Genomic DNA, 26573 nt, shown 5'->3' with positions numbered 1-26573 from the left:
TACCATGGAGAAATCTAGCAAACATTACCTCAGCCAGATGTCCAAGGTCAGCATCAACAGTGATATGTCATCTTGATAGCATGTACCCTTGATATGATGTGATGAGAATGACACTTCACCTCTATGGTCTTCCTACCAAAAATCTATAGCCCCAGGCTAGCCCTGAGAAAAATATCAGGCAGACAAAAATTGAGGGACATTCTGCAAAATACTTACCGTTACTCTTCAAAACCTTCAAGACGATCAAGAACAAGAAAAGTCTGAGAAACTGTCACAGACCAGAGAGGCTAAGGAGACATGACACCTAGATATTAGTGGTAATTCTTCTGTGGTTCAAGTGTTTACACTTCTTTAGTGAGAGGTACTTCCTTAGTGTGGTGGTAAAAGTAAAAGCTATAGGGTTAGCTGGCCCTGGGTTTGAATACGAGCTCTCCTCACTTATTAACTGTGAGAACTTGATCAACTTAAACTCTTTGAGCCTCAGTTTACTCCTCTACAAGCAGAAATAAAATCAATAGTATCAACTTCATAGAATTGCCATCATGCTCAAATTAGTTAATGTTTGTGACACGCTTGGTATCAGGTCTGGCACATAGTAAACAATAATATGAGTTATTATTGAATTCATCTTTATTTATTTTAGTACGTGTTATGATATAGAGATTTAAGCTTTCTTTCTACCCCTGGTCTTTAACCACTTTGTTCCAGCACTTTCTGAATGATCCATCATTTCCTAATTGATAGGAAAATGCCAACTCCAAATGCCATGAAATAATACTTATACATACTTTTATTTGTTAGGGGCTTTCTATTCTGTTTCATTGGTTTGCCTGTTTATTCTTGCACAATTAGCACACTGTTTTACTTTGTAGCTTTGTGTAGGTTTGTAATATGTTTTATAATGACAAGTAGTATAAGTACTTCCATGGTATTATTCTTTATATTCTTATGGTTGTTTTTATTCAAAATTTATTGAGCAACTTCCATATGGAGAACTTTCATAAGTTTAGTGAACGTGGTACTGGAACCAGAGGACATGGTCCCTGCACCGAGGTGTAGGGATGTGTGTGTGTGTGTGTGTGTGTGTGTGTGTGTGTGTGTGTGTAGAAAGAGAGAGAGAGACAAAGAGACTGATTCTTCCATTAGCCATTAAAAACATTTCAGGAGTCTTATTCTCATGCCACGCACAGTGTTTGGTTCTGGAAATATAGACTGAATAAGGCATGGACTCAGCTCTCAAGGAGCCTTTGGTGTAGGGCCAGAGACAAGTAAAACCGTGATTCTAATACTGAATCATCTTAGAGGGTGCTGTGGGAGCACAGAGGTGTGTCATCTCAAGGAAGCGACAGCTGATATGAGTTTTGAAGGATAAAACTGAGGGAGTAAAGCAGAGGGAAAGTGAGGGGGGATGCAGTGGGAGGGTCCTGTAGGATAGGGAACAGAATGTGGGAATAGGGAATAGAATAACTTCAGGATATTTAAAGGGCAACTTCACTGCCTAAGGTCTAGCTAATGTTCTTTCTTCTCCCTGAAGCTTTTCATCACACCTCATTTCACAAAGACCTTATCAGTCCAGATCACCAAGAAAGAATCAGACAATATTTTGTGACATCTATTGTTCATTTTTATTTAATTTTTACTCCTGTGCCTTGAAGGCACAGATTCTAAGTATATTTACTTGCCAGGCATTCCTCTAGATACTAGGATACAGCAGTGAACAAAACAAAACCCCTGCCCTCATGGAGTTTATAGTTTTAATAGAAGGAGACAGATAATAAGTAAATATGTAGTTTGTTAGATGGCGATAAGGGATGCGTTGGAGGGAAATAGATTAGGGGAGAGGGATAAGTATGTCTATTGTAGTACTCACTACATTGTGTCATAGTCATTTGTGCCTCCCTCTTGCCCATTAGTTGTGTGTTTCTGAGGGCATAGATTTGGTTTTGTTAATCCCTGTAGTTTATTGGTCCAGTGTCTGGAATAAAGCACATGTTTAATAAAAACAGAGGAGCAGAATAGGTTATGGGGAGAGACTGCCTTATCCAAATCCAATCTTCATCACTTATTAAAAGCATGACCTTGGGTAAGGTACTTAGTTCTCTATGCTTGAGTTTCCTCATCTTGAAAATGGAGATATTGATAGTACCTTCCTCATAAGTTTGTTGGGAAGATTAAATGAGAATATACTGAAGAACTTAAAAGAGTCCCCCTACATAGGTAGCACTTAACTTAATGATAACTGTTACTATTAAAGAACTGACTATGATCTGAATATACTCTAACAGCATGGACTTTAGGGCAATTAAAATAATTTATTGTTTGAAAAATCTGCTCACGCTAGGTTAGGTCTTCAGATAAAACTCTTCTGAATTTACACCAGCATATCTTTGTAGCCCAAATGTGTTCTGAGAAGTTTGTCCAGAATGTGGAGGCATGGGCAGCAGACACAGACCCTGGCTGTTTTTTTGTGAACCTCAGACCCCAGTTTGCATCCAGCATTTCACCAGAGCTGAGCTTTTCTGCCTAGTTACTAGGTTTGGGAGCATGGCGTTAAAAATACGATTATCCAGATTTATTTGGTGGTAACACGTTCTGACAGTATTTAGCCTACAGGCCATGTACATTTCCATCATCTCTTCTCAGTAAAGGATTTGCCTGGAGCTATGTCATATGTCTAGAAATACTGCCTTCTCAATTGTCAACAAAGTAAAAGAGAGTCATTTCTTAAATTTGTCTGGGACGTTGTAGTTTGCAAAGCACTCTCCTATCCATTATCATTCAATCCACAATCAAACACTCCAGAGAGACAGGCAGGGTGATCATTTCCACTTAGCGGCTATGGAAACGGAGACTTATAAGGATAAGTCACAGCCAAGTTGGCTGAGCTTCTTCTCACTCATGATTCTGTCTCTGTACCCTACAGCAGGCTTCACACAAATCCTGGGTTCCCCGAAATATTCAATAAGTTGATGTGGGCCCTTTCTCTTGGTATTTGTTCACCTATATTTTTTCAGCTTGTCCAATATATCCCCCTGTTTAGAGCCACAAAATTGAACAGTTACACTTTTTTCAGGTCAGGTGAGGCTGGCCTCAATCCACTAGAGCATCACAGGCTTTCTGCATCCAGGCCCTTGCAGTTTTGTCACTGTGGTGGACACCCCTGGTTAGAGGATAAAGGCTGGAATTCTGAAGTGACTCCAAGCAGGTCCATAGTTGCCCTAAGTAATAACGGTGATATACAATCTGTTACCATGACACAAATCTAGGCATACTGAGGTACTCCTGGAAAAAATACTCTGCTATCTCTCAGGCAGGCCAGTAACTTATTATTCATTTATTTATTTATTTATTTTTGGCTGCATTGGGTCTTCATTGCTGTGTGTGGGCTTACTCTAGTTGCAGCGCTACTCTTCGCTGCGGTGTGCAGGCTTCTCATTGCGGTGGCTTCTCTTGTTGCAGAGCACTGGGCTCTAGGTGTGCGGGCTTCGGTAGTTGTGGCATGTGGGCTCAGTAGTTGTAGCTCGCGGGCTCTAGAGCACAGGCTCAGTAGTTGTGGCGCACAGGCTTAGTTGCTCCCCGGCATGTGGGATCTTCCCGGACCAGGGCTCGAACCCGTGTCCCCTGCATTGGCAGGCGGATTCTTAACCACTGCACCACCAGGGAAGTCCCAGTAACTTATGTTTTTAATTGGTGGTGTGCAGTAGGTTAAGATAATTTTGCTAACTTCTTTTAACAAATAAGGATAATAAATAACTATCATCATAAAACAACAATATGGGGACATTCACACCAAAAAGGTAGGAGAGAGAGAATCTTAGAATAAGGAATGGTACATTTAGCTCTATGAAGAACTCACAAATCATCCTTATATTTCTTGCTCTACAGAGGTCTCTGTGAAACACTTCAATGAGGCATTTGCTCTGAGACTGGCATTTGGAAACACTTCCCTGGGAGTTATAACACTTTTTGCCCTAGTATCCTTGACTCCTGCTGTGTTCAGAGCAGGGGAATTTCAGGCCTAAGAAGACGTGTGTATGGACTAACAATAAAGTTTCTCTGTACATCTGAATTGGAGCCAAGACTTGTGAATCATCCTCTCTGGATATACTATTAAAAGAAGTGGACATGATATAATTAGGTATCATTTGCAACAGTGTATTGGTTGGGACAACATGTTAATCCCAGAAAGTCTTAGCTTGGGAATAATTATGGAATCTGCAGTCAGCAGAGGGAAGCACCTGATTTGATGTCACGTTATGGTAAACCATGGAATTGTCATCCACGAATGAGATCTTGACCTTCCTATGTGACCAATACCCATTTCAGAAAACCCTATCGTGAGATTTAGGCAGACATCATAAATGTCATTATAAAGTCAAAAGCATGTTACTAAAAGAAGGCAAGGGGGGCTTCCCTGGTGGGGCAGTGGTTGGGAGTCCGCCTGCCGATGCTAGGGGACGCGGGTTCGTGCCCCGGTCCGGGAAGATCCCACATGCCGCGGAGCGGCTGGGCCCGTGAGCCATGGCCGCTGAGCCTGCGCGTCCGGAGCCTGTGCTCCGCAACGGGAGAGACCACAACAGTGAGAGGCCCGCGTACAGCAAAAAGAAGGCAAGGGATAGAGAGAGGGTAATAATGTTTTTTGAGTGTCTACTTTGTGCCAGATACATGCAAAGAAACCAAATATCATTCACAATAAACTTGAAAAATTAGTCATCTTTATTTTACAAGTGAGGAAATTGAGGTGGAAGATAGAGAATTTGAATAAGTTTGTACAGCTGGAAAGTGGCAGAGTTCAAGTCTGTCTGACTCCAAAACCATGTTCTTTACATAATAACTACCAGAGGAAACAGAACCAAGGCCTAGAGTTCCAACATCTTTTATCATGGTGAAATGTAAACAATGAAACTAAAAATACTTGCAGGTTAAAACTAGTGGGGAACTTCCTGAACTTGACAATGAACATCTATAAAAAACCTACTGATAACATCATACTTAATGCTGAAAGACTGAATGTTAGAAGGTTGTTTCCTAAGACTGGGAACAAGGCAGGGAAGTTTGTTCTCACCACTTCTATTAAACAGTTCATTGAAGGTCCTAACTAGTGCAATAAGTCAAGAAAGATAAATAAAAGGCCTAAATATTGGAAAGGAAGAGATAAACTTTTTATTTATAGATTAATAAGATTAGAGAATCCTCAAGGATCTAGAAGAAAAAGCTACTACAACTAATAAATGAATTTAGCAAGGCCACAGAATACAAAGTCACTATAAAAAAAATAAATTGTATTTCTATATAACAGCAATGAACCAGTGGAAAATGAAATTTAAAAACCAATGCCATTTACAATAACATTAAAAATCTTGAAATACTTCCAGATAAATTTAAAATAATATGTTCAAGATCTGGTGTTGTTCAAGAATAATACTATGTTGTTCAACAATAATATGTTCAAGAACCTGGACTTTCCTGGTGGCGCAGCGTTTGGGAGTCCGCCTGCCAGTGCAGGGGACGAGGGTTCGAGCCCTCGACTGGGAGGATCCCACATGCCGCGGAGCAACTAGGTCTGTGCGCCACAACTACTGAGCCTGCGCTCTGGAGCCCACGAGCCACAACTGCTAAGCCTGCGTGCTGCAACTATTGAAGCCCACGCACCTACAGCCCGTGCTCCGCAACAAGAGAAGCCACCTCGATGAGAAGACCACGCACCGCAGTGAAGAGTAGCCCCCGCTCCTTGCAACTAGAGAAAGCCAGCGCACAGCAACAAAAACCCAATGCAGCCAAAAATAAATAAATTTATAAAAAAGACCTGTACACCAAAAAGTACAAAACATTGCTTGGGAAAATTAAAGAAAACCTAAATAAACAAAGAGATAAACTGTGTTCATGGGTTGGAAGACTCAATGTTGTTAAGATGTCAACTCTCCTCAAACTGATCTATGAACTCAATGAAGTAACAATCCAAATCCCTGAAGGCTTTTTTTTTTTTTTGGTTAGAATTTGACAAGCTGATTTCAAAATTTATATGGAAGTGCAAATGACCTAGAATAACCAAAACAATTTTGGAAAAAAAAGAACTGAAGTGGAGGATTTAAATTACTTGATTTCAAGATGTAATTTAAAGCTATATTTATTAAGACAATATGGTATTGGCATAAGGACAGACACAGTTCAGTGAAACAGAATAGAATTTACAGAAGTAGACCTACACATATCTGGTAAAATTATCTTTCAACAAAGGTACTAAGGTAATTCAATGGAGCAAACATAGTCTTTTCAACAAATGATGCTGGGACGACTGGATATCCAAATGGGGGGAATCCCCCCAAAACCCTTTGACCCTTACCTCACCACCATATACAAAAATAAACTCTGGGGGCTTCCCTGGTGGCGCAGTGGTTGAGAGTCCACCTGCCGATGCAGGGGACGCAGGTTCGTGCCTTAGTCCGGGAAGATCCCACATGCCACGGAGCGGCTGGGCCCGTGAGCCATGGCCGCTGAGCCTGCGCGTCCAGAGCCTGTGCTCTGCAACGGGAGAGGCCACAGCAGTGAGAGGCCCGAGTACTGCAAAAAAAAAAAAAAAAAAAAAAAACAAAACTCTGAATCATAGACTTACATGTAAAAGATAAAAATATAAGAAAAAAATCCTGTGGCCTTATGGTAGGCAAAAATTTTATAGACAGGGCACCAAAGCACAAGCCATAAAAGAAAAAAATGGATGAATTTCACTTTATCAAAACTTAAAACTACTGCTCTCCAAAACACTGTTAAGAAAAGTTGAAAAAGCAAGCCATAGACTGGGGGAAAATATTCACAATACATATATATAACAAAAGACTTATATACAGAATATATAAAGGATAGCTACCCTCAATTTTTCAAAAGGGCACTTCACCAAAAAAGTTATACAAATGACCAATGAGAACATGAAAATATGGTCACCATCATTAGTAAGAAGGGAAATACAAATTAAAACCACAAAGTAATACCACCATGCAGCCACTAAAATGGCCATAATTAAAAAGATTATGGCCCCAGGTGTTGGTGAGGATGCGCAACTGGAACTCATAATTTATTGGTGAAAAAGTAAAATGTTACTTATAACTTTGAAAATAGTTTGGCTGTGTCTTATAAAAGTAAACATACACTTACATTACTATCCAGCATTCCTATTTCGAGGTCTTTACTCAAGGGAAATGAAAACATATGTCCACACAAAAATCTATACACATAAATTTATAGCAGCTTTATTTATAATTGCCCAAAGCTGGGAATAACCCCAAAGTTCGTCAACTGATGGATGGATAAGCAAACTGTGTGATCCACCTATGCAATGGAATACCACTCAATGATAATAATAATAAAAAGATCTACTCATACATGCAAAAACATGGGTGAATCTCAAAAACATTTTAAGTGAAAGAAAACTTACATGAGAGTAATTACTGTATAATTGCATTTACATGATATTCTAGAACAGGCAAAACTAATCTATAGGGATGGGAAGCAAAAAAAGTGGTTCCTTGGGTCAAGGGTGGGAAGGATTGGCTGAAAAGGGACGAGGATAGAAATGCTCTGTATTTTGATTGGGGTAGTGATTACATGGTGTCACTATGTATGTTTGTCAAAATTTATTAAAGTTAAAATATTTATTGGATATACACTACAGACCATAATATTGACATAAAAAGTAAAAATAAAAATTTGAATTGATTTTTTGAATTGAAAATTTTTAAGTCCTAATTGTGTCCTTGTGCTAGCTACTGTATAAAAAGGATTGCCCAGATGCTGTCTCAGGTTGTAAACAAGTGCTCTTTATTTGGAAATGATGGTCTGCCTAGGCAGATAAATAGAGGTGAAGTATCTGTCTGAGTAGAAGCCATTGCTCTGAAGTTTGATTTTTATTACCAGAGGACGACTTATAATCTGAAATATACCAGCAGCAACAGATTTTGAAGGCAGAAGACAAGGGTAACATCATAGGGATGGCTGTGGAGAAAAATGACAAGGCCATGGGAATTCCATCCAGTCTGGTAGGAAAGTCATTAGATGCCCTCATCTCTTTAAGCATGGAAGAATTCCTGAAAGGGCAAGATTGAGAGACTAAGGAAGAGAGGACATTCACACTCTGGCAGCCTGGAGTTCAGAGTGGATCACAGTAGGCATTCCCTCACCTGGGAGAATAAAATTAGAGAGAAACATTGAGTGATGGATGGACCCACTTGTAGGCATCTACCCTAAAGAAATATTTGCGTGCGTGTGTAAGGAGCATGGATGGGAACACTTGTGAAAGCCTTGTTTGTAAAAGCTAAAAAATGTAAGCAACTTAAATGGAAAATGATATAATAAAGTAAGGCATACCTGCTCTGTAGCAGACCCTGTCAGTGCTCTACCCATAGAACCTGGGATTTATGATGTCTCTGTATGCCCGCTGACTTTTTACTGCTAGCACCTGCATCTCCTTGTCTGAAGACTTTCTCTGGCCACCAGAGTGCTCTCTGCCGAGGAACATGGCAAACCAAAAGTACTGGGGAATTAATCCCTCTCTGAAGCAGCCCTCAACCAATGGTAGATGGGAGGTGATGCCCCAGCTCTCTTCAGGTAGAGGGTTCCATACTCAGGTCATACACTGACTCCCAGAGTTCCCCGAGGACTTGAGCTCTGGTTACCTACCGTGATGACTTGCTTGATAAAACACCTTTTATTGGCTTCCTTCCCTTCCTTGTCTCACTTCCCCATCCCTCTACTGGTATTTTCTAGTATCACCTCTCACATAAAGTACTTGTGCTTGAATCCTTGTTTCAGGGTCTCCTTTCGAATTCAACATTTTGAAAGAACAAAGCAGAACAATAAATACATTAGATAATTATGAAAAGATCCCCAAAACATATTGTTAAGTGAAAAAGCATGTTATAAAGACTAGATGTGTAGGATAATAGCACGTATTTTTTTTTTAACATCTTTACTGGAGTATAGTTGCTTTACAATGGTGTGTTAATTTCTGTAGCACGTTTTTTGTTTTTTGCGGTACGCGGGCCTCTCACTGTTGTGGCCTCTCCCTTGTGGAGCACAGGCTCTGGACGCACAGGCTCAGCGGCCATGGCTCACGGGCCCAGCGGCTCCACGGCATGTGGGATCTTCCCGGACCGGGGCACGAACCCGTGTCCCCTGCATCGGCAGGCGGACTCTCAACCACTGTGCCACCGGGGAAGCCCTGTAGCACATATTTTTAAATCACAAAAAATAAAACCATATATTTCTATTTCTGTGTGTGTGTGTTTGTGTATGTGTGTGTGTAAATGACCATAAAATAGTCTAGTTGGGATGCACACTTATCTGAGAATAGTGGTTACCTCTGAAGAGAGTAGGACTGGATGAGAGGGTCAAGGAAGAATTTGCTTAAATAGAAAACTGAAAAATTTAAAACAACAATCTATTTGTGAATTACTTGTGTTTAAAAAAATAAGATAAAAATACTTTATAATGTGATGGACGAGCTCGTTTTACTTCAGCTTAAGAACCAACACTGGGCCCTGGGGATGCAGAGAAAAACAGGAACACAGTCTCTGCCCTTAGGGAGCTCCCAGAGCATCAGACAAGTAAACATCTGTGATGCTGTGTTATAAGCACCATGAGAGAAATAAGCAGAAGGGGCTATGGGAACCCAGAGATGGGGGCCCAGTTAGCCATCTCTAGAAGAAAACTCCATTCCTCCCTCACCTCCCCTGTGGAGAGTTAGGTACACTTCAACCAAAATGACTAGGGTTCAATCAGCACAGCTGAAAGTGTAACAATTAAGAATTAAGCAAATCAAGTGCTTGCCACCTAGTCAGAATACAGATGGTTTTAATAGAAGACTCATGCTATCCCTGGAGGGGTGTCCCAGAGGGAGAATTTATCAGTGTTTCCGGCACCACCAGGAATCTCCAGTCAGACAATTACTTTGGTAAAATGACCTTGGCTTTTCCGATGTCCCACCAGCCTCCCCTCCACTCCTCCACCCTGTGCCCTGAGACCATGCCCACTGAGCAACCTTCTGCCAATGATTTAGTTTCCTGTGGAGGCTTGCCTAGTGGGAGAAAATGTACTGACATGAGGAGGCAAATGTTAAATCTAGTTATCAGTTATATTTTTCACTGAAAGACAGTGAAGTGGCCTGTTTCTTGCTTCTGGGCCTTTATTATGAGGCCCTTAGCCCAGTGGTTCCAAGCTTGCTGCAAACACATTAGAATCTACTGCGAAGATTTAAAAAATACTGATGCCCAGGCCAGACCCCATACCAGATAAATGGGGTGGATGGATGCCAGGCAGTGGTCAGCTGCCACGTGCCTTAGGAGACTGTTGTGTATATCTCTTCCCAGTTCCACCTTTAGTGAAGTCATACTGGTAACTTGAAATCAACCATGGTAGAAGTTTTCATACCGTGGAAATGGGTTACAAATCAGAGCTTTTTTTTTTCTTTCTAAAGAGCTGAGTGTTAAACATTTACCATCACATCACTGAAGCCAGGCTTTCAGTAATTTTTAAAGATCCCCAGGTGATTCCAATTTGCAGCAAGGCATTGGAACCAGTCTTATTCTTTGCCTACACAGTGCTCAGTGTGGTCTTAGATAACTTGGTTTCACCTGCTAATCTAGGAATGGCTATTTAAGGCCGCAGCTCTCTTTCTAACCGGGGAGCACTGTCTTTGAGGGCTTTTAGGGAGGGCAACCTTTATACTGTCCTGGAGGCTGAGCTCTGCAACTTGATGTACTGGGAGTGGATAGGTGGAAGTTTTGTACAAGGCTACTTATTGCCCTTTTAGTGAAAAGTATCTTATCACATTTGGAGTCCAAGCTGAAAATGGATCCATAGGACATTTCCTGTATGATATTATGAAAGATGCCTTATTTTATTGTATGTCCAATGCATGTGAGTTATACTTTCAGTTATTGATTTAAGAAGTCAAAATGACAAAGGGCACCTATAAATGTTAAACATATCAATTTTATCACATAGTTTAAAACTTTTTAATAAAACTAAGATAAAATGTTCATCACTGATTCACCTGGGAAGGGGGAAAGTGTTGAACGTTGCCTGGCTCTCCTGGCCAAGGACATGAGTCAGGGCTAAAGTTTGGTCTCGGGGTTTGGAGTTGGGACGAATATCTCACCCAGGGGCTGAAAGATGGAGAGGGGTAAGATGAGGCCAAAGTCCTCAGATTCATGCAAAGGGAGCTCTCGTGGGGCTTAAGCTATGTTGTTGAGTTGAGTGGAAGCCCAGCTCTGGGGATGATAGAAGGCTTCAGAAGGCCTGGACAACACATGAACCTGGATTTGTCTGGCCTTACCCAGTCCCAGCTTCTTACCATGACCCGTTTCTCTGAAGAGCACTGGGAATGGAGACACCAGGGAAAAAAATTGATCAATAACCAATACCTAGAAGTGGGAAGGAAGCTACCTGTATTGAGTGGCTGATCTGTGTCAGGCACTGTGCTAGGTCTTTCATATGTTAATACATAACCTTACTTAATCCTCTCAATACCCCTTCGCAGTAGATATTTTCTACTTCAAAGTAGATGAAGAAACTAAAGCTCAAAAGTGTTAAGTGCTCAAAGCCGCATAGTCTCCGCAGACAACTCATGGGGGGGAGCCAGTTCTTGGAAGAAAGGGAAGATCACCTCCCACTTCCTGCACATTCTATTCCTGCTTATGCATTCTGATGTCCTGCGTGCTTTTTTTAGGCTTTAAGTGCTATCCTGCTGAGTCACTTCCAACTTCTTGTTCATCATGCTCAGCTCTTGAAAATGGAGCAGAATGGAAAGGGCCAGATATTGTACTGTCTGGTGATGTGTTTAAGGGGAATTGAGTGTCTGTCAGGCCGGCTCCATGTGGATGGAATGCTGGGGACGTGAACTGAGCAGTGCCCGAAGTGTATTTCTCATCTGACACGTAGGACACTTTGCCTTGGAGTGTAATACTAATAATAACCACTCCACTTACTGCCCCCATGAGGAGCCGGGCAGGCCCTGGGCTTGTGCTTTCCATTATTGTCTATTTGAATCATCGCAACTGTTGGAGAAGTAAGGGATCCTCTCTATTTTATGGACAAGGAAATTCAGACTAAGATAGGTTAAGGAACTTGCCCAAGATCATACAGCTAGTAAGGGGCAGAGCAGGGATTCAAACCCATGATCTATATCTGTGCTGTCTAATATGATAGCCACTAGCCACATGAGGCTATTGAGCACTTGAAATGTGACTAGTACGATGGAGGAAACTGAAATTTTAATTTAGTTGAGATGTGCTGTTAATGCAAAATACACACCAGATTTCGAAGACTTAGTATCAAAATATATATACATATATACACAATCTTTTTTTTACATTGATTATATGTTTAACATAACAAATTTTGGATATGTTGATTTAGATAAAATATATTAAATTACAAATAGAATTAGTTTCTTTTAACTTTTTAATATGACTACTAGAACATTTAAAAGTTTTTATGTTACTCTCTATATTTCTATTGGACAGAGCTGATCTAAATCATGGACATTAAATAGTCACTAGACTAGTGATTTCCCAATATTTTTTATAAACTTTTGGAGCATAAATCCCCAATTTACATATTTTATTTATTTATACATAATATACATGTACACAACTCTGTATATTATGTACATTATAAAACACTGACAAAATGGACACTTTAAAAAGATGAAATAAAAAATAAGCAGAAATAGAAGTTGTACTAATTTCTTTGTGGAGCCCAGTGGCTCACTTTGTGCACCGCTTGGTATGTGCACACATCATTTTGGAAACTCTCGCACCAGACTTAGAGCTCCTTCCTGAAGGGCAGACTGTTAACTTGTGTCTCCCTTCCCCTATTGTTGCACCTAGCACAATGCCTAGATAGAGTCGGTGCTCAGTAAATATCTGTGGCAGGAATAAATAGCTCTTCATATGCAATAATTTTCTGGTGAATTGGATGTATTTCTTTGTTTCACATGCATTGAGCACTTTCTAGGTGCCAGATGCTATACTAGATACAGAAAAGTAAAGTTGACTCAGCCCCTCTAGGCCAGTGCTTCTCAAACTTTAGTGCATGTAAGAATCACCTGGAGGGCTTATTAAACAGATTCCTGCCCCCCACCCCCAAGATTCTGATTGAAAGAGAATGAACATATATTGCCAGGAACTTTAAAATGTATCACCTTAATTTAATCCCCAACTCTACTTGATGAGGCATATATTACTACCTTCATTTTCAGTCGAGGCAACTGAAACTCAGAAAAGTTAAATTGCCTAAGTCATAAAGCTAGTGAATAGCAGAGCTTGGACTGGTACCCACTTCTGTTCTCAGAAATGCATGCAAATCTTTATTACCTTCACCTTTTAGACTCTGCCCAAGGAACCGGGCATATCACAGAATGAGACAGACAAGCTTTCTGTCCTGGTCAAACTCAGTAAACAATTAAAAAATAAAGAGTTCTCAGTGCTATGAGGGAGGTAGTGCCTTGTTATATATCTATATAACAGAAGCACTTACTCTACCACAGGGTTAGGGAAAGCTTTCCAGAAAAAAAAGTGAAGACCTGAACTATAAGTTAGAGGAGTGGAGTGGGGAGTGTTTGGAGCTGAAGATATGCTTGAAGGCTTGGAGGCAACAAACCATTTGAGGAACTGAAAGAAATTCAGAATGTCTGGAGTATAGAGGGTTGAGGTGAGAGATAAGACTGCTGAGGAAGGCGGGAACCAGATCTAGCTGGGCTATTTAGACTTATTGACTTTTTTCAAGGGTAGGGGTGTGGTCAGACTTGTATTTTTAAAAGATTGCAATGCTCTCAGTGGAGGGTGGATTAGAGGAGAGCAAGCCTGCAGGCAGGGAGATGCGTTAATTAAAGATGCTAGTGGCATGCATTTGGGTAATACTGTGGTGACTGGGGAGAAGGGTGTGTGTGTTTAGAAGTGTTCAAAAGCGTTTAAGACTTGATGATTGACTAGAAGGGGAGGAGTGGGCAGGCAAAAGAGGAATCAGTGATGATTTCCAGGATTGAGTGCACAATTTTAGTAAGGGTAAGGTACTGTAAGCTTATTATTTCATATTTTTAAAGAAAAATAAATTAAGATAAGTGAGGTTATGTGAAAGTGAAAGATGTTATTTTAGTAAGATTTCAATAACTAGAACTTATTAGAAAATATGGGAGAAAATTACAGTCTTTGTGGTTAAGTTTATTATTTTTGTTGTCTTAATTAGTATCAATAGCCCTATCGTTCAATGAGCATGTAGTTGTGAAAACGAAATAACGCGTGTTTCTGCCACTATGAGGATTAGCCATGGAGGACCAGCTATAGGCTATGAACTGTCAGTCTACTGAGTTTCTTCAGTGACTGTCTTGTTGAATAACCTTGGTTGAGTTTCTGAAGCTCGACATCCCCTTTTGCTCCTATTTCTCCACACCTGATGTTTTTAAAAGGGGTAGTAGATGATTCCAATCAATGGATGATTTGGACTCCGCCTTCTTCATCTAGGTCCCGCCCCCGTCTTTAGACCACACCCCTTACACTTGGCCCCGCCCCTTGATCATCGCTGATATGACAGCGAATTCGCCACAATCCTGACCTATAGGAGACCTGAAGGGTGGGACCGAGATCAGTCTTTTTTTCCATTTGTCAAATCAAGTGTCTATCTGGTCCCAGTCTCATCCCACTTCCTCTTCAAGCCAATGATTGGTTGCTCTGTTCTTGGTGCCCGGCTCACGATTGGTTCTTTCGTTCCACCCCTCTCTTCCAGCTTTTGCAGGCGGGATTAGCACGCAGCTTCCTGCTCCTGCCAAAAAAAATAAAAGAAGAAAAAGAAAAGAGGAGAGAGGCGAAAGAAAATGTCACGGAGATCTTTGGTGTTTAATTCGCTTTTGGTCTTGTCGGTCAGGCCCAACTCTGCCTTTTGATTGGTCTTTCGATCTGCCCATCCGGGCTCGGGGGCGGGATTTCCCCAGGAGACCCACACTCTGTCGCCACTGGCCGAACAGTGCGCCTGTCTGAAGCTCCCGGCCCGGGATTGGAGGCGGACGCGGACAGGTGGGCGTGGATTGGCTAGGGTAGCCGGTCAGTGTGAGGCGGGGGCGGGGCCTCGGCGGCTGGTTGCGCGTGTCCGCCGCTGGCTCCGCTCTATCCGGCTTTGCTAGGGGAGGTGAGTCCGGCCGCGGCGGCACCGGCGGCTGAGGAGGCGGCGGCTCGAGGAGAAAGCGGCCGCGGCGGCTGAGGAGAAAGCGGCCGCGGGGACGGAAGCCGGGTGGGGGGGAGGGGGGGAGACGGAGCAGCCTTGAGCCCTGCGGGGGCCGTCGCGCGGGGGGACCCACCCGCTCTCCCCCCCAACCCTCCTCAGCAGAAGCAGCCGGCGGCGGGGGCAGGAGTCAGCCCGCTTCCGACTGCACCCCGCCCGTCTCCCGGGGCTCCCATTCTTTGGCCCCGGGACCTTAACCTCCTCCCGGGGCGGTTCCCTGTGTCTGGGCGTCCGAGTGCTGCCCACCTCTCTTTCATTGCTCCCCGCACCTCCTTACCTTCACTTTGCCCCGGTTCTCTTTCTCCTCTCTGTCCTGCCCTGTCGCCTCCTCTGCTCACTCTGTCCCTCCTGCCTCCTTCCCTGGCTCTTTTCTGTTCGGGAAAGTTTAGTACCCCCCCCCGCCCCCCCAATCAGGTCAACCTGACGAGGAGTAGGGGGAGATGTAGGAAGGCCTGAGAGTTCGAGGGGGGGAGCTAGTTTTCCTGAACATTTCCCCCCATCTTTTCACTTTGGGGTGGTTGGAATTTTTTTCAGTTGCATTTTTGAGGAGGTGGTAGGTGTTTAGAAAAGGATGTGGGAATGGAAGGGGTAGATGAGTCAAGCCTCTTACAAGATTCCCAGGGTGGTGTGTTACCTGATCCTTTTCGCGTGTGGAGTTCAGGGGGTCGGGAGGTTTGGCCTTTATTCCCACATTCAAAGTTGGAACCTCCCCCGAATTAAGGATGGAGTTTTAGTACCCACTTGTGGCAGGAAACCTGGGGGGAAGGGGTCCCTTTTTCCTTTTTCTTTTTCTTTTCTCTTTTCTTTTATTTTTTGGGGCAACCCACACCCTTCCACACACACTCACCCCCAAATTAAACACCAGTATCCTCTAACTTGTCTGGATTGACTGATGAAGACATAAAGCCACTTCCGCTCCATGATTTTGGAGGTGGAGTGAGTGGGTTTTTTCTTCATTTTTAAATGGCCAAATGACAGCTTGACCCAGTTTGCTTTCCAATCAAAGGGCATTTTTTTTTGAATGTCTCTTTGTGGCGCAAGAGCCAACGCAAAAATGATGGCGGCTTACAATGGCGGTACATCTGCGGCAGCAGCAGGGCACCACCACCACCATCACCACCACCTTCCACACCTCCCTCCTCCTCACCTTCACCACCACCACCACCCTCAGCACCATCTTCATCCCGGGTCGGCTGCTGCTGTCCACCCCGTACAGCAGCATACCTCCTCCGCAGCTGCGGCAGCCGCAGCAGCGGCCGCAGCTGCAGCCATGTTAAACCCTGGGCAGCAGCAGCCGTATTTCCCATCACCGGCCCCGGGTCAGGCTCCTGGACCAGCTGCAGCAGCCCCAGCTCAGGTACAGGCTGCCGCAGCTGCCACAGTTAAGGCGCACCATCATCAGCACTCGCATCACCCACAACAGCAGCTGGATATTGAGCCGGATAGACCTATTGGATATGGAGCCTTTGGCGTCGTCTGGTGAGTATCCAGAGCAAAACACAGCTTCTCCTGGTTCCTTCTCATGGTTGTCGTTGGGCAAGTCCTTTCTCATGGTTTTCTCCACGTCAACCCAAGTGGAACAAGCTTCTCAGCTCAACTGAAGGAAGGCACCCTTCCTTACCTGGTAAAGAGGCCTGATGGCATCGATTATCTAGGCTTGTGCTTTGGAGTCATGGACAGCGTTGGTGGAGCACCCTCTGTTGAGTAACTCACATAAGTTTGTTGTCTACCAAACCTATTGTGTGGAACCTAAGCAAGCCACTGAATGGAGATTCAGTAAATAGACGAATGCATGGAATGCTTATTTCTACACAGACCTTGGCCATCTCTCATGTTCGATTTAGTTTGAATCAGTTGCCCAATTGCAGCAAATGTCACAATTGACCCAAACTGGATTCTTTATAATAGTCTTGTCATTGGGGTATACGTTGCATAACTACTTTGCTCTTTCTGTCTTTTCATTCCTTAATTTGTGATCTTGATCCCCAGAAGGAAGATAAGGTTCATAGTTGAACCAGTTAAGTCATTGCATGAGTGGTTTATTTTAAACCATAAAGCTACAGTTGGGAAGTATGTAGCTTTAGTCTTTTGATAAGAATGCATTAAATATAGCATCACACATGAGTACCACAATTGAGGTCAGTAGACTGTAACTATGCAGTGGCCCACATTCAGTGTAATGTTTTAGTGTCATTTAGTGGCTTGTAAGTTGCTGTTATCCCTTGGTTGGCTGCTGTAGTAGGAAGTATACTTTTTAAACATGAAACTTCTCTACTTTTGCTAGTGCTAGTATACTTTTTAAAGTCCGAGGGCTTCTTAAATGCAACATTTTGTCTATTTGTCCTTCTTAGGAAGATTGATAGTTTATAATAAAATGTATTTTTCATTGTAGGGTCCTATTTCTTTCAAAACTAGAGTGAACTGAGCTTTTCCCCCCAAGGATTAAGTATTCTGGTGTGGATAGATGAATTGATGTTTTCAGTGCTTCAAAATTAGATTCCTTCAACTATACCTCAATTTAAAAAAAGAAAAGATTCTTGTTAATGTATAGAAAAGCCCTCATCACCACAGGAGAACGAACTCTTTGGAACTAGCCTAGTAAATGTCTCCTTTCGTCATTGCTTTTCAGGCTATAATTGACATGTTTCATTTTTGCATTATATCTGGCCATCTTTATTTACATTTCAGATTTTATAAACTAGGCTACTAAGTGATCCGATCCATCTTTTTTTAAACTGGTGAAGTCCAGTGTTTTCCCAGCAAGTTCTCCAAGGTGTGTGGGATTCCTGGTGGGAAAGAATGCAGCCGGTAATGGTGCCTTTTCAGTCTCTGCTCAGGGACCTGCCTGTTCTTGCCTTCCTCTCATCCCTTCCATATCCTGTCCTCAGGGACTGCACTGTGAACTGCTGTTCCTTGTCCAGCCCTTGAGGATTTCAAAGCAGGGGGGGGCAGGGGGCAGGAAAAAGATCGTTCCTTGCTTTAAATTTTGTCATAGATTTACTGAGAATTTGTTTGGATTTTCTTAGACCTGGATGCTTTCTTTCATTTTAGTGCTTTGCATGCAGTGCTAAGAACTAGAGATGCTGAAAGGGAAATGGGTTGCAGCATTCTTGACTATGTTCTAAAGATGTTATTCACCTACATTTCTGTCAAATGATGATGTGATTTGTAGAAGTTTTAACTTCAAGTTGGTGCTAAGGGGATTTTTTTTTAAGGGGAGGGAGGTGAGGAACTGTAGTGCTGAAACATATCCCACAGCAAACATTCTGGTAGTGGGTGTTCTGAATTACCAATACATGAAAAGCTGAATGTGTTTGATTTGAATCCATTCTAGGTTCTTTCACTGATCGACCCCTTCTACCACCCATGGAGTTCTTTCCATGTACTTGAAGTACCTCCATATCTGTGTCATCTTCCACTGTACACCAGTTGTTGAGCGTTTGCCCTGTCTGACTGACTACATTTGTAAGCCCTATGAGGGTAGTGACTGTGTCTGCTAGAGTACTTCTTTTTTTCCCCAGCACCTACCACAGTGTTGTGGCATCTTTGCTGCTTGGTTACTTGATCTCCTGGTCAGGCCCTCCTTTGTTCTTTAATCAAGTTTTTCTACTTAGCTGCATTGAATGTTTTTATCAGCTGTTACAGGGGAAATACAATTTGGTATGAAAAAAAAGAGGAAAGAGTTTCAGGTGTGTGTTTTAGTATGCGAATTCTTTTCTATTTTTATATTTACATATTTATGAATTGCTGTCTGAATTGCTTATTATATTTGGAATTTGACTGCTATATGACGTGAGTAAGATTATTAAAACTAGAGATCTGGACACCAAACCACAGTGAATTGCACTGGTATTCTCAAACCCAAGCTAAAGATATTAGTGAGCTTTTTTACTTTTTAACTAACTGAATGAAAATTTTTCATTTTAATTTAGAAGGCACCTAATGAGTCTGAAACAACTATTTTCTAAAGTGATTAAAATGGAACATAAAAATATTCTCCTAATGATACATCATTTAATTCAAAGCACCATATAACTACTTGGGCATTATAAGATTCACTTAGACTCAAATATGTTTAATACCTTTTGCAAGTATTTTTCTTCTGACATATGAAAAGAAATTATATCTGCTCTCGTTTCTTTTTTTGGACACGTACCCAGTGGTACTAACTGATGGCTAAATATGTTGCATATAATTTTGAGGGATATTATTGTTTCTCCATGTAGACAAGGAGAGATATTTGTAGAAGTGATGCAGCATTTTACCATTCAGATTTATCACTGAACAATTTAGTCTACCAGGCTTGATTTATCTTTCTGCTGAATTTAACTATTGGAATAACCTATCAGTGTTGGACAGTTGTGTAAAAGTAGTGAATTACATATTACCTTGCTGGTAAAGGTGGTGCTTTGACAGTTCAATTAAGGTTTCATTAACAACTGTCTGCTGTGTTTTATCTCAAAGTAAGGTTTCCAGTTTACCTAGTAATATCACGGGGTAGCCTGAGACACATTCATTGCCAATGACAGAATATTGTTCATGGGTTATCAAAGCATTGTATATAATTTGACCTTCTTTATCAGATAACAAGGCTTTCAAATGCCCATATGGACATTTTCATAATACAAAACCAAAACACAAAACAACTCACAAACAGGACCCTCAGTTGTTTGGTGAGAATAATGTAAATACCTTCTTGTCTGTAGTTCACATTTGCCAGAGGAAAGTAAGTTATACTGTTCTTAAAGATGTATTATAACATAAAGGCTTCAGGGGCTCGTGAAGTGTATGCTTTTGAGAATTGGAGGAAGTTGACCCCATGAGAAAGGTTTGAGGACCGCTAAACCCAGGCAGTTTTGACATTGTCAGCCAAAAATATCAGATTGAATTAATGGTACATATTGCCACCTTAATAAAAGTGAGTCTGGAAAAAGCTTCTCCTTTATAAAATCAGTGTTTTTTACTTATCTGATTAATTGAAAGATCAAAGATCCTGGGATTCATTCAGTCTGTTGTCTTTGTACTCCAAGTAAAGTTGGAGAACTTTGAATTTTATTATTCCAATTCCTTCAGCAGGTTACCTTTATTTAAGTAGTTTGAAACTTAAGCATCACTGTACTGATACTTAGTTACTTACTAGCTGTGTGATCTTGATATATTGTTTAACTTCTCTGCTCCTCATCTATACAGTGAGGATAATACTAGCACCCGTCTCGTACAATTGGTATGAGGATTAAATGAGGTAATCCTTGTAAACCAGTGAGTACACTGTCTAGCACACAGTAAGCACTCAATAAATGTTAGCTGGGTTTTATTGTGGTTACTTTTGGTAGGAGAATCAAACTTGTGTAAATGTGCATAGAAGTGGCTTCACATAAGATCAGATTTATCAGGTAAAATCAACATGCAGACTATTTTTTGGAGGCATGACTTTAAATACCATAGAGTGTCCCCTTAGTTGTGCTACATGCCAGGGAAGTAAGGAGGGTTGAATTTAGAGTTAGGGTAAAATATTCTGTCCAATTCTCTCAATTAATTAAAAACAAATGCATAGAAAAAACATAATATACATGTTTGTATGGACTTGGTAGGTGTTTAGCCAGATCGTCTGTACTGTTTTAGAAAGTATGGATTTCCATGCCTGGAAGGACATTAATTTTTTTTTTCTCAGAATGTAACAAATGAAGGACATCCTTATGGTCAAAGTTCAGCTTTAGTAGAAATTCATTTTACTTGTGTTTGGATGAAAAGGTGTGAATTGTTAAAGAAGATCACAGTGAGGCAGGGGAAATGTGTGATTTAATCAAAAACTATTCAGTGTAAATCCTTATGCATGGCAGAGATTGTCTAGCTTGCTCATCTTGTGAAAATTAGAGGCATCTTGTATTTTCTGATGTTTTCTCTCCTTTACTCCTCAAATAGCAAACTATAATTTGGAAAAATGGGGAATGCTTTTGGGATAATTTTGGGAAAATGCTGGAGTTAGTTGCGTCAGAAAGAGTGGTATACTAAAGTGTATTGTTATTAACTGTGTTTTACAGGTTGAGAATCTGTAGTATTGAGAAGTTTCTCTATCAGCCAAGATTAACAGCCACAGCTGGATTCTTTGGGGGGGGTCTGCTTTGTGAAAAGAGCTTTGAAGAAGCAGAGCCTGCACCATAAAAAGGAAACGGTTGCTCTTCTAGACATAACAAAGCATCCGTGTGAAACTAGAAATTTGGAAATCTATATTGTTAGTTTTAACTACAAACGAACTTACTTTTAGAAACTGCGGGTTCATTGTCATAAAGCAGAGGAGGCAAAGAGAGAAAATAAAAGTAACACAGTCTAATGATATTGAACTGGTTTCTTGGCGAGAGAAACTCCATAGCCTGTAACACTGGAAGTCATTTTGTACTTGGGCTCCTGGACAAGATTATGCAGATTTTATTCAAAAACCAAAAATGAAACAAAACCAACACAAAACAAAACACAACAAAAGAAACTCATTGTATTCTTAGGGAGAAATGTCACGTTCTGCTATTGAATGTCAGCTTAAAAGAAAAAAGGTGATTTTTTTTCCTTAAAAAATACGTTTCAGAAAGAGTTGCCTTTTCAGACAAGCTAAAACAACAATATCCCTCAAAATTACATGCATCTGTTTTAGCTGTCAGTTAGTACCACTGGCGCATGTCCTGAAAAAGAAATAGGGGTAGATGTAGTTCCCTTTCATGTGCTATGCTAGAAGAATATTTGCAAAGTACATTAACTGAATGTTTATTTGAGTCTCAAGTTCTGGGATTTAATCCTCAAAATTTAGGCAACTGTAAGCATTGTTGTTCCTTGATATAAAAAGCCATCTTCTAATGGAGTACTGGAATATTTCATTATCTTCACAACTTGGAGCATTAGAGTTTCACTGACTTCTATATGTAGAATTGAGTGTCTGTTCTTGGTGGTTCTTATTAGATTTGTTGATGTCCTAGCAGTTTAAGAATCAACTGTTTGTTTACTGTAAGTTTCCTTAATATGCTGATTTGATTTCTTTGATGGGAATTGTCAAAGCCAAAGAAACTTTTTCATTTGTCATCCAACCAAACAGAAAGAAGTCATTGGATAGAAGCTCTTCCCATTATAAGATTATATTTGGGTTTTACTTATGATTCCCGGTGCTTCCATAATACTCACGTGAATTATTTGTTGATTGGGTCATCTAATGCAGATCAACAATGATTTCCTAACTAAAATAGCTTGTCAGTTTGATCCTTTTGTTGCTTGGGGGTAACAAAGAGTGCCTGAGGCAACAGCTGTAATACTGTGAATAAGCACGTGACAAGTCCTCATAGACCTAGTCAGTAGTTCTAAGGTACCTAGCCAAGAGACGTTAGAAAAAATTCTGGCACTTTGGCAGTATGAAAAGATGACTTCTAAGGAAACTATACTGAGTTCAACTTTAATAGTTAATTGTAATGGTGTGAGTAGAGGGACTCTGTACAGGGAATTCTGCCTTTGATCATGATTGGTGCTCTTTACCTAAACCCGGTTTCACATCTGTGTTTTGAATTAGTTTGGCTAATTGAATCATATGGAAGGTTTTGACACTGTTGGAAGTCACTAGTCAAAGTATTTTTATTGTTAGCCTGCTACAGACCAGCACTGTTGTAGGCACTAATGAGGATATTTCGTTCTATTACTAATTTAGCAAACCTGTTTCAAGTTTCTGCTATTATCTGTACGGTGCTTGGGATATAAAGATGTTTAAGTCACAGTATTGCCCTGAAGGAGCTTACAGTTAAATAAACAGTATGAAAAGTGATACATCCCTGCTCTCAGGGAGTCTTGATGGAGAATTGAAGCTAAATTTGAAACCGTCAAAAACATAAGGACAAATTATTTTCACTTGTTCTTATAATACTCATTTACTGTGTGTTGACTGTTTGCCAGGCACTGTGCTGGATGATAAGGATTTAAAGGAGATTATGATCTAGTGGGGGAGAGAGATTTGTAAATGGATAGTTGTAATTCACTGCCATAAATGCAGCAATAGAGATACTCCCCGGGAACACAGAGGAGGAATTGCTGTGGAAGGTATGGATGCTTCCTAGAAGAGATAATACCTCAACTACTGAGTGTTAAGAATGAGAGTCGGGCTTCCCTGGTGGCGCAGTGGTTGAGAGTCTGCCTGCCGATGCAGGGGACACGGGTTCGTGCCCCGGTCCGGGAAGATCCCATCATGCCGCGGAGCGGCTGGACCCGTGAGCCTGCGCGTCCGGAGCCTGTGCTCCGCAACGGGAGAGGCCACAATAGTGAGAGGCCCGCGTACCGCAAAAAAAAAAAAAAAAAAAAGAATGAGAGAGTCCGCAACGGGGAAGGGCATTATGAGTGGATGGGCCCTTGTGAGGGGGACTCACGGGGCTGGAGTTGCTGAAGGTGATCGGAGATAAGGGTGGAGACGAAACCTTGAGCTAGATCCTGAAGAGGTTGGAGTGTCCTGCTGAAGAGATGAGACGCCATTGGTACGTGGGAGAGGGGCAAAAAAAACTTACTCTTTTTATGAGTAAAGCACATATATACATACAGTACATAAACAGGTATACAACATATCTATGGTATTAAAATTTCATGGGGGGGCAGTTAAGGGGGAAAATGTCTGAAAACGCTCCTGGGGGCGGGCAATAATGAAAAAGGTTGAAATATTAGGAATGGCAACCATTGGAAGTTTTTAAGAGAGTGACTTGTTCAGATTGGTTTTTTTTTAAGATACGTAAATGGAAGAGTAGAGGTAGCTGAGGTCTGGGCCTTAGGGAATGTTCTCAGTTGTAGGTGGAAGAAATTACTGGAGGTGGAACTAAGGGTAGTCAGATAGGAAAATGTGTTCATAGTGCATAGAGTGACAACCTATGCACAGCAGAAGATGGTTAGGAAGATGGGAGTGATTTTGGTGCAGATAAAGTCAAAATGGGGGTGGAAAAGGCCATTGAATTTAGCAAGCAGATCATTGATGGCACATGAGAGAATGATTGTATGATTTTTTCCCCCTCTGATATATATATATATGTTTCTTTCTAAAGAATGTCTTCAGTATTAGCAGCACTTTTATTGTTAATAAAATTCTCCCAAATCCCAAGTTGTTATTTATAGTTTAATAAACCAGGGAACTTGATGTTTATTATATTCAAGGCACCATTTCCCTGGGAGGATTCTTTTTCTTAAATGACAGGGTAATAAAGTACTAACTAAACTTGTTAGGAGACAAGGTTATGGTCCCTGCCTTGGTACCAACAACTCTATGACCTTGATAAAGTTATTTGACTTTTCTGAGTCTTGGTTTCCTCATTTATAAAATCCTGTGCTTCCTAAGTTTATATTATAAAATTGCATTAATATTTGTAAAGCATTCTGGCATTACTTTGGGCAAATAGATTCTGCTAGTGACCACAAGACAACTTTCTTCAGGCCTCCAGATGTTGAATAGCTTGTCAGATTGTTTAAAGGTAGGATGAGGTAAATGTAACCCTTTTCCAGTGTGATGACTTACATAGAGTTTTCAAATTTGGGATCAGATTTTAAGTGTGCGGTTTGTCCAAAAGACTCACTTTCTCCTGTTACTGACTTATTGGTAATGATTATACATGTTGTGGTGCAGTTGCGAAGGGCCTGCCTATTTGCAAATGAGCAATCAATTTTTTCCTCAATATAAATTTGGTATTATTTTCCTGATAGTACTTTCCCTTTTTAATGTTTTAGACTTATTTGCTTGCCTTCCTAAATATTTGGAGTGATTTTTAAATATTTAAATAATGTCTTATGTTAAGTATTTTGTCTTTTTTTGTGAGTAACCAGGTAAGCTGATTTGCCTACCAGTGCTTACATTAACTAACAAGTTGATTTAAAATGTTATGTTTTTACGAATCTTTGAAATTCTGAATTTACGTAGGGAATTTACTAGTTTGCAGCTGGATCTCCCAGAAAAAGAGCTGTGTCACAGCTTTAAGGCTATAGCAGTTTAGGGCATACATGCCCAGAGATAGAGGGAGCTCGACTTCCTAAAGCTCTTCCACAGCAGGAAGGGAGCAGTTTCATAGATGTCCTCAATAGTCCTCAGTAAGCCAGTAGCGCTGTCCCTAGATACACAGTTGACCCTTGAACAACATGGGTTTGAACTGTGCAGGTCTACTTAATATGCAGATTTTTAAAAATAAGTATATTGGAAACTTTCTTAGAGATTTGTGAGAATTTGAAAAAACCACATAGCCTAGAAATATCCAAAACATTAAGTAAAAGGTGTCATGAATGCATAAAATATATGTAGATACTAGTCTATCCTTACATAGGCAAGGTGAATGATGTTTAATATAAAATTAATAGTGTGTTAGTTTTCTCACTCTTTTATAACTTTGCTTTCAAAGAATTACATTAACATACAGTATGCTCCCTGCCCCCACTATTTATTCAGAGTTGGAGAAACTATATCAGCCTATCGTTACAGGTAACTGGCTTTTTAAAAAATGTAACAATGTTTCCAATACTCATATTGATTAAACTAGCCTACCATAAAGCTACCATATTGCTGCTTCTTTGTTATCAATGCATGACTAGTTATACCTGTAAAAAAATATTAATTTCTTTTTCATGTTATCTTTTCATTTTGGACGTCTAGCATTAGTGATATGTATAATATCTACAGTGTTTTGTATCATATAAGACAGTATTGATGGGTACTGACAGATGATTCATCTTGTAAATAGCACTGCAGAAGTATTTTCTCCTCTATGATTTTCTTAATAACATTTTCTTTTCTCTAGCTTACTTTGTTGTAAAAATACAGTATATAATATATGTAACATACAAAATATGTGTTAATCGACTGTTTGTGTTATCAGTAAGGCTTCCTTTCAGTCAACCATAGGCTACTAGAAGTTGAGTTTGGGGGGAGTCAAAAGTTATGCATGGATTTTTGACTGCACTGGGCAGGGGAGGTCAGCACCCCTAACCTTCGAGTTGTTCAAGGGTCAACTGTATAATGCAAGCCACATAATGTGATTTAAAATTTTCTACACTAAAAAAGTAAAAAGAAACAGGTGAAATTAATTTTAGTAATTATTTTACTTAATATATCCAAAATATTATCATTTCAAATGTTATTACTATAAAAGTCATAAATTAGATATTTTACATTCCTTTTTTCATACAAAATGTACAAGATCCAGTGTGTCTCTTAGCGCTTACAACACTTCTCAATTTGGACTAACCAAATTTCAAGTGTTCAGTATCCATGGGGCTACTGACTGCCTTATTGACCAGCCCAGTTCTAGAGTCTCTTTGGC

General features: G+C 40.7%; 1 protein-coding gene across 1 annotated transcript in view; it reads left to right on the top strand.

Moving 5' to 3' along the window:
- The first annotated feature begins 15121 nt into the window (after positions 1 to 15121).
- The window catches only part of NLK (nemo like kinase), a 145041-nt gene continuing 133589 nt past the window's right edge, over positions 15122 to 26573 (top strand). Inside the window, exon 1 of the mRNA XM_029211273.1 lies at positions 15122 to 16746. Within this exon, the coding sequence (XP_029067106.1) occupies positions 16289 to 16746 (458 nt within the window). The 5' untranslated portion in view covers positions 15122 to 16288. The remainder of the gene's footprint in view (positions 16747 to 26573) is intronic.

The sequence above is a fragment of the Monodon monoceros genome, unplaced genomic scaffold (genome assembly GCF_005190385.1).
Source record: "Monodon monoceros isolate NGI ecotype Baffin Bay Population unplaced genomic scaffold, NGI_Narwhal_1 Super_Scaffold_9, whole genome shotgun sequence".
NCBI lineage: Eukaryota > Metazoa > Chordata > Mammalia > Artiodactyla > Monodontidae > Monodon > Monodon monoceros.
The sequence above is the reverse complement of the archived record's forward strand: the minus strand, read 5'-3'. Positions and strand labels throughout refer to the sequence as shown.